We start from the raw sequence: 7500 nt of genomic DNA on the forward strand, positions 1-7500 counted from the left end.
AAAAACATCCCATTTACGATCAAACTCCTCCGTGCTTCTAGGCAATGTTCTTGTGTCTCTCTGCAGTTCCCGTCAATGTGTGAGAAGATGAGGATACGCATTTTGGATTGGTCAGTCTATTCAGAAATTCTGGGCGTATGTTAGATAAATTAGATTACCACGGGCTGATTTAGAGACTTCTTGTGATATCCCCCCCCCCCCCCCCCCCCCCGATCTCTGTCAGGGATCGAGCCAGCCACAACGATGTCATTGGCACCACACACCTGTGCATGTCGAAGATATCTGCGCCCGGAGGTCAAATGGAAGGTGAGCTGTCTGACGTATGTGACATAGTGTGCAGCAAAATGCCACGGACGATGTGTAACTGCATCTTTTGCTTAGTTCTCGCACATGCTCTGGAAACGCCAAACAACAAAAAAAAACAACGATTCCTTGTGAATTTACTGGGCCTTCATTCTGGCTGGCAGCAGCCTAACCAGTAGGTTATCCCCTGCCTCGATCGTTAAGAGAGACAAACTGCAAAACTGACCTCAGATCAGTATAAAAGGCTTCTACAAACATTGAGTAGAATAATATGCTTCTGTGTGCAAACTAAAAGGAAATTGTACACATCCAGGTGTTCTATCAGTTTATCATTTTGATTGCGATTTTTTGCTAACAGGCGGAAAGGAGTAACTTTCATGAACTATGCCTAAAACACCCAAATAAACGGTTTGGGTGCGGTTACTCTCAGAAGATTGTGGCAGATGTTTTGGACGCTGCATCACCAGAGAGCTCTGACTATGAAAGCACAGTGACATGCCGACCCCCGTACCGTCTGTTACCGTAACCTCTCTCCACGAACACGCGCTGCGACACCCGCGCTGTGGTGCTTACACGCGGAGTGTGGTGCTGGTAAAGACGTGGAGCGACACAATGGCTGTGGTGTAAACACTCATGTACTTTTAGTTTACGGCATCGGAATATGGTGCAGGAGGCGTGATTCAGTGGAGACTGCTGTTTGTCTGCGGCAGGAGTGCTGTGTCTTGTGGTTGCCTGGTTCTATAGCTGTGTGCCCCCGGTTCAGAGTCCTGTGAGACAGCTTTGCCTCTGATGCATGTGTGTGTGTGTGTGTGTGTGTGTGTGTGTGATGCTCTAGTCCCGTGATGTTGCACTCATTTATTTCCCCCCCCTTTCAAACTCGGCTAGTTGTGACCGGACGCAGGTGGGTCTGGGGAGAGGCAGCTGGTCTGGGGGCCACTCCCCTAGCATTGCTCGCGCTGGCGTTCAGGTGTAGGCTTGCGCTCACCCTCGCTGGGCTGCATGGTTGACTAACTGTTTGGAGACCTAACTCCCCTGTCGAGGCATGAACTAGAGCCCGCGTGAGTGCGCTGCCATCAATGTCGTCCTAGCTCCGCTCCTCCATGTCTTAAAACTGTCCTCTATCTCTCTTCGCATTCAGACGAGTTGCCTCCCAGGGATCTCCAAAGCGCCAGTATGTGTCTTTTTCATCTTGCATCTGTGTGGCACGTATCCTCTTATATAAGATCGGATATAAAGTATCGCTTTATATCTTTGACACCCACAAGGCATTTTTGAGTGCAGCAGGTGCAGATTAGAGCTTGTCAGATCTAAAGCTAAACAGTTCAAAGCTGTTAGCTTTTAGCTAGTTTTCTTACTGCTCCAGAAGGACGCATTATATCTTAATCTCAGGTGGTGTGATCCTACTTTAAGACTGCATAAAGAGACGTTCTAATAATGAGTTCTTGTTATACGTTCTTACAGTTTCTTCCAATTTCTGTCTTAGTTGACGACAGCCTGGGTTTTTTGCCAACATTCGGCCCATGTTATGTGAACATGTACGGAAGTCCTCGAGAGTTCAACACATTCTCTGACCCACACGAAGCCCTCAACCTCGGCAAGGTAAGGCAGGCCAGCTTGAGTAATGTAAAGCTGTGTGAGAAACAGGCCATCCCTGTTGACAGCTTTCAAAATGATGCAGGCATGTTTCACTAAGGCTACTGACAAAATGGATCTGTGGGGTGATCAGAAATTCTCTTTTCCTCAGGATGTATCCTCTTTTAGAAAGCCTGCAATACCGGTCCAGTTTGATTAAAAGCTTTATTACATGGAACATGTGTTGCCCCGCCCATTCTTAAGTGGTTGCCCCACGTTTTGTGCTGAGATAAGTGAAGTAACATCGGTGGTTGTGTGCGGTCTGTTTTGGTTCAGGGCGAGGGCGTAGCGTACCGCGGCCGTGTGCTGTTGGAGCTAACCACTAAGCTGTGCGACCGGGTGGAGCAGAAGGTGGAAGACATCCACCCTGATGACCTGCTGCAGGTAGAGGTGAGAGGTCAAAGTTCACCCCACCACATAAACGATCATCAGCTTCCCCACGCGGCGTTCCTGAAGGACACGAGGACATCTGAGCGACTGGCAGCAGGCTTTTTTTGGCATTCCGCAGCCGAATGTCAGAATCCAAGGAACGTGCTGGGCTTCTTGGACACGTGCGGGATGTGAACATTGTTTCCTGTCATCCTCTCCTGCAGAAGTTCATGAGGAAGAGGAAGTACTCTCTGTTTGCTGCCTTCTACTCAGCCACCCTCCTCCAGGGCGTGGACGATGCCATTCAGTTTGAGGTCAGCATCGGTAACTACGGCAACAAGTTCGACTCCAGCTGCTTGCCCCTGCCCTCCACTACACAGTACAGCCGTGCTGTGTTTGATGGTGAGAAACAGTGCCACCCAGTGGCTGTTAACTTCAACTACACTTTTTTTCATTGAAGTAAGACGCATAGTGTTAATAATGCTTTAAGTGTTCGTAATGCTAATATTCGAGTTAGAAAAAAAGTTGTTTTTTTTTTCTTCAGTCACTCTATAAATCAAGAGAGAATGAGATGTGTGCAGTGCTAACCTTTACTTTGTAAAGCTAAAGTTGTGGGCCTGTGAGTGTAGGTTGTCACTACTACCACCTGCCCTGGGGGAATGTGAAGCCCGTGGTCGTGCTCTCGTCTGAGTGGGAGAACATCGGTCCACGTATAGAGGCCCTGAACATGTTGCTCAGCATCGTGGACCGCCTGGTGAGGGGGTTTGAACTCTAGACAGTGCTGCAACCGCGCTTTTACGCAGATGCACGCAGAGTCCTTGGATTTAAAAAAAATGGGGAAACCCCCACCCCCCCCCACATTTTTCAGGGATGTGCGTTTTGAACACGGCATGTTTGGCTGTGCCTGTGTCAGGAGTCCAACCTGAAGCTGGTGCAGCTGGAGCTCCAAGCGGGTGGCGACCAGGATGAACTGGAGCAGAGGGTCCTGCGGCTGCTCGATGACATCATCGCCGACTGCAGGTAAGGCACACGTCTTGGGTGCCCCCCCCAGTTGCATGATGAATAGGTATCGATGCATGTGACGGACCCCCGTGTGGCCCCCAGTGAGGAGCTCCCACAGCTGGAAGGCTGGGCGTGTGCGACACCGCTGGACCGAGCCATGCGGCGGGGGCGTGAGGTGAACATGAGGCAGATCGTGCAGGCTGCCCTGGCGCTCAAGCATGGACAGGAAACGGAGCTCAGCTTTGTGCTGGAGCAGGCCGAAGACTGGGCCCTGAGACTGCGCTCGCTCGCGGAGGAGGTCAGCCCCTGCGCCGGCAGAGCACGAGACATGACGCGACGCAGCACAACGCACCACACAGCACGACGCAACACGACACACGACGCAGCGAGACACACGGCACAGCACGGCACACGACGCAGCAAACCACAGCGCGGCACGCGATGCAGCATGACACAGCAAACCACACACGGCACGCGACGCAGAAAACCACAGCGCGGCACGCGAAGCAGCATGACACAGCAAACCACACACGGCACGCGACGCAGAAAACCACACACGGCACGCAACGCAGCATGACACAGCAAACCACACACGGCATGCGACACAGAAAACCACACACGGCACGCGACGCAGCAAACCACACACGGCACGCGACGCGGCAAACCGCACACGGCACGCGACGCGGCAAACCACACACGGCACGCGACGCGGCAAACCACACACGGCACGCGACGCGGCGCGACGCATTTTCTATTTCATTCCTTTTTTCTTTCTTTGCCTAATCTCTGTTCTCAATGCTGCTGTATCTCTCTCTCTTTGTCTCTCTCAGCCCCAGAACAGTCTGCCAGACATAGTGATCTGGATGCTCCAGGGAGACAGGAGAGTGGCCTATCACAGGATCCCTGCTCATGAGGTGCTCTTCTCCCAGGGTTACTGTGGCAAGCACTGTGGCCAGCTCCAGATGCTCTTCATGAAGGTACGTAAGGTACATAAGGCCTCTTGCGCTTGTGGCTGATTGCGTGGGCCACATTGGTGCGTGGAGCTCAACCGTCTTTTCGTGGGGGTGCGTTTCAGTACCCTCAGAGCGGTAGCGACGATTCGAAGATCCCAGCACAGATCAGGGTGAAGGTGTGGTTCGGTCTGGCTGCCGACGTCAGGCACTTCAGCCAGTTTTCCGAGGGCAAGCTGTCTGTGTACGCAGAGACGGTGAGCCGTTTTGCTTTATTTTACAGTACGTCACTCGCACATTCCTGGGGGAAAAAAAAAAAAGTCGATTGAATATCCACCACCGTTTTAGCTTATATGTGAGTTTAGATTTGTGATCGTGAACAGCCGAGTGCCGTGTAGCTCTAGCGTGGTGCCACTGGTGCCGTGACTGTTGGCTCCCCGCCCTGCAGTATGAGAACCAGACCAAACTGGCCTTGGTGGGAAGCTGGGGCACGGCGGGCCTCACCTACCCCAAGTTCAGTGACGTCACCGGCAGGGTGAAGCTGCCCAAGGAGAGCTTCAGGCCCTCTCCAGGCTGGACCTGGGCTGGAGACTGGTACATCAGCCCAGAGAAAACGTAAGAACCACTCAACACTCTCTTCCTCAGAGCTGTTCATCTCCATGGCCTCGCTAATATGAGACTGTTCACCAAAAAAAAAATATTTTTGTATGCCCCAGCGGACCAGAGGGGATGTCTGTCAATTTGAACACTCAAACCTGCACTAACTTTGCCTGTAAACTCTTAAAGCAATGAGTCATTCCTGGACAGTTATTGGCAATCTTAACTGCATGCCCCTGATTAGGTTTTATTGATCAGACTGGGGACTTTCCCACACTGTGATTTCTCCCAGCTTGCTGTGTGACGTGGACGCAGGCCATATGAGCTTCATGGAAGAAGTGTTTGAGAACCAGATGCGGTTACCAGGGGGACAGTGGATCGGCATGCCAGAAGGCTACACGGACGTGGTGTGTATGCTTGTTTTTTTTTATATTTAGCTCAGCACGGTTATATAGTTTGCTCAAATCCTTAACAGAAATGATAGAATCCATTTGGCAATAAAGCAGGCTGCAGGCGGTAGAGGTTGTCTTGCTTTGTTTGTCCACTGGGGGGCAGAATGGAGAGAGAGCCGTGCCCAAGGACGACATCGAGTGCCCTCCAGGCTGGGTGTGGGAAGACGCGGAATGGAGCGAAGACTTAAAACGAGCAGTGGACGATCAGGGTATGAACTCTTATGGAGCCTTTACTCCTTAGCACTGCAAACCAGCATGTTTACGTATGTTTGTTTTTCATTTCTATGGTCTTTTAGTGCCATTTATTAGCATACATTGCTATTGAAATGAGTGGAATATGGGGATTAAAACGATAATCCAAGTTATTGATTTCATTTTAATAGTTGTGTCTACTGTGGTGAAGGAATTATCAAAAATAATTTTCAACTTATTTGCACTTATTTAAACATATTTGAAAAAAAAAACATGAGGCACAAAGTTAGTATCATAAATAAACATTTTGAAGCATACAGTATATTAGGCAATGATGCAAGTGTTTATTTGTTGTTTTGGAGACTGGACTGTTTATCCCAGTAGCAAGAACGTTTAACTTTTACTATTTTTCTCTGAAGTTGAAAAAAATGGACCAAAGTTTAGATATACACTAAGGCTACCCTTATTACCTGTTATTACTCGTAAACACCTTAAATAAGATATAACACATGTATAATAAGTGTAGCAGTGACACGTTGCCCTAAAAGTGAGCCTATATTCATGTGTACTGTTAAAGCTCAGATCATGTTACGTCTTCTCCATTAGTCTTCAGGCTGGGCAGAATATTTGTTAACATGTTACTACCACTGAACCACCAACAGGATGTGCTGTTAGTCAGACATGATCATTTGGCCTCTACATTAACATTTGAAATGAGTGAAGTCACTTTTCCCAGGTCACCTTGCTTTTCATTCAGGCTTTTCTGTACAGTCATCGCAAAGGTCACTATTCACCTTAATATTTATTTGTAATACTACTGTTTATTAATGGCATTTAGGGTGTTTATGACCTAAATAATAACCGTTAATAAAAGGATTTTAAACTATTATTAAACCCTTTCTAAAGGTATCGTTAAGAGTGTCTCCCCAACACATACTACAGAACTGTAACAGTTATCATGTTGAAGTTAATCTAGTATTTTAAATTTATGCACAATAATGTTTATTTGCAACGAGCATGTCTGATCCTGTTGTTAGCATGCTTGAATCACAACTAAAATAAGTTGTTCGTTTGGTTCACGGACACGAGACAGCCCGGGAGGATTATGCCCGGAATATCCCTTAAAGGAGAGACTAGCTGATTCGGCCTCCAAAGGATGTGTTACCTTCGCTTGAATTAAAAACATTCTTGCCTCCTCCTTCCACGTCCAGGCTGGGAGTACGGCATCACCATCCCCCCGGACCGGCGGCCCAAGTCCTGGGTGCCAGCTGAGAAAATGTACCACACCAACCGCCGGCGCCGCTGGGTCCGACTACGACGCAGAGACCTGCAGAAAATGGAGGCCCTCAGAAAGGTCCGGTCATCGGTCAGGTCCTTGTCATTTTGTTGCATGCATGCAGTGAAATACAATGTTGGCCATTTTTGTATTAAGAACCTTATTTTTTTGAGGAAAAAAAAGAGAGAAAGAACTCATTCCCACAGTGCTTTGTGCTGCCTCTTTGTGCTCCTTCCTGCCGTCGGAGTTCAGCGCAATTCTGGGAAATGTCAGTGTGGAGGGGTGACGTGTGGAGTTCTGTAGAGGCTCTGGCAGATTGTGTGGGGTGGGGTGGGGGGGGCATCTGGAGAGGGGTGTGCAGAGGTTGAAAGGACACCTAATCAATCACGCCATCTGACACTAATCTGAAATCAATCGATGTCTCTAATCCGTGAGCCTTATTCTGCCTTGGCAAAAAAAATGCATGCACATTTAGGGTCCCACCACAAATATGCCTGATGTTTATCATTTGTGTGTGTGTGTGTGTGTGTGTGTGTGTGTGTGTGTGTGTGTGTGTACGCACACTGTGCGTGTGAGGAACAGAGAAGAAGATACTATTTTTGAAGGTCTGTATGGTTGCATGCTGAGAAACCCACAAATGTAATGGCTAAGAAGGAGACCTGTATTAATAATGATGTATTGTTGAGATTAACTCACTGTTTGTGATGATGGATGAAGCAGAGCAGCT

General features: G+C 48.7%; 1 protein-coding gene across 8 annotated transcripts in view; it reads left to right on the forward strand.

Annotated features, from left to right (window-relative positions):
- Nucleotides 1–7500, forward strand: part of dysf (dysferlin, limb girdle muscular dystrophy 2B (autosomal recessive)) — a 59506-nt gene that overhangs the window by 15459 nt on the left and 36547 nt on the right. For 5 of the 8 annotated variants that reach the window (XM_035519678.1, XM_035519682.1, XM_035519677.1 and 2 more), the window contains exons 15-29: nucleotides 67–110; nucleotides 224–306; nucleotides 1442–1474; nucleotides 1787–1902; nucleotides 2212–2325; nucleotides 2529–2706; nucleotides 2934–3058; nucleotides 3218–3324; nucleotides 3409–3604; nucleotides 4137–4283; nucleotides 4382–4513; nucleotides 4705–4871; nucleotides 5146–5260; nucleotides 5409–5514; nucleotides 6709–6851. In XM_035519678.1, the coding sequence (XP_035375571.1) occupies nucleotides 67–110; nucleotides 224–306; nucleotides 1442–1474; nucleotides 1787–1902; nucleotides 2212–2325; nucleotides 2529–2706; nucleotides 2934–3058; nucleotides 3218–3324; nucleotides 3409–3604; nucleotides 4137–4283; nucleotides 4382–4513; nucleotides 4705–4871; nucleotides 5146–5260; nucleotides 5409–5514; nucleotides 6709–6851 (1806 nt within the window). The remainder of the gene's footprint in view (nucleotides 1–66; nucleotides 111–223; nucleotides 307–1441; nucleotides 1475–1786; nucleotides 1903–2211; nucleotides 2326–2528; nucleotides 2707–2933; nucleotides 3059–3217; nucleotides 3325–3408; nucleotides 3605–4136; nucleotides 4284–4381; nucleotides 4514–4704; nucleotides 4872–5145; nucleotides 5261–5408; nucleotides 5515–6708; nucleotides 6852–7500) is intronic. The other 3 variants (XM_035519685.1, XM_035519680.1, XM_035519684.1) reach the window with 1 other exon arrangement.

Source organism: Electrophorus electricus, chromosome 19, assembly GCF_013358815.1.
Source record: "Electrophorus electricus isolate fEleEle1 chromosome 19, fEleEle1.pri, whole genome shotgun sequence".
Classification (NCBI taxonomy): Eukaryota; Metazoa; Chordata; class Actinopteri; order Gymnotiformes; family Gymnotidae; genus Electrophorus; species Electrophorus electricus.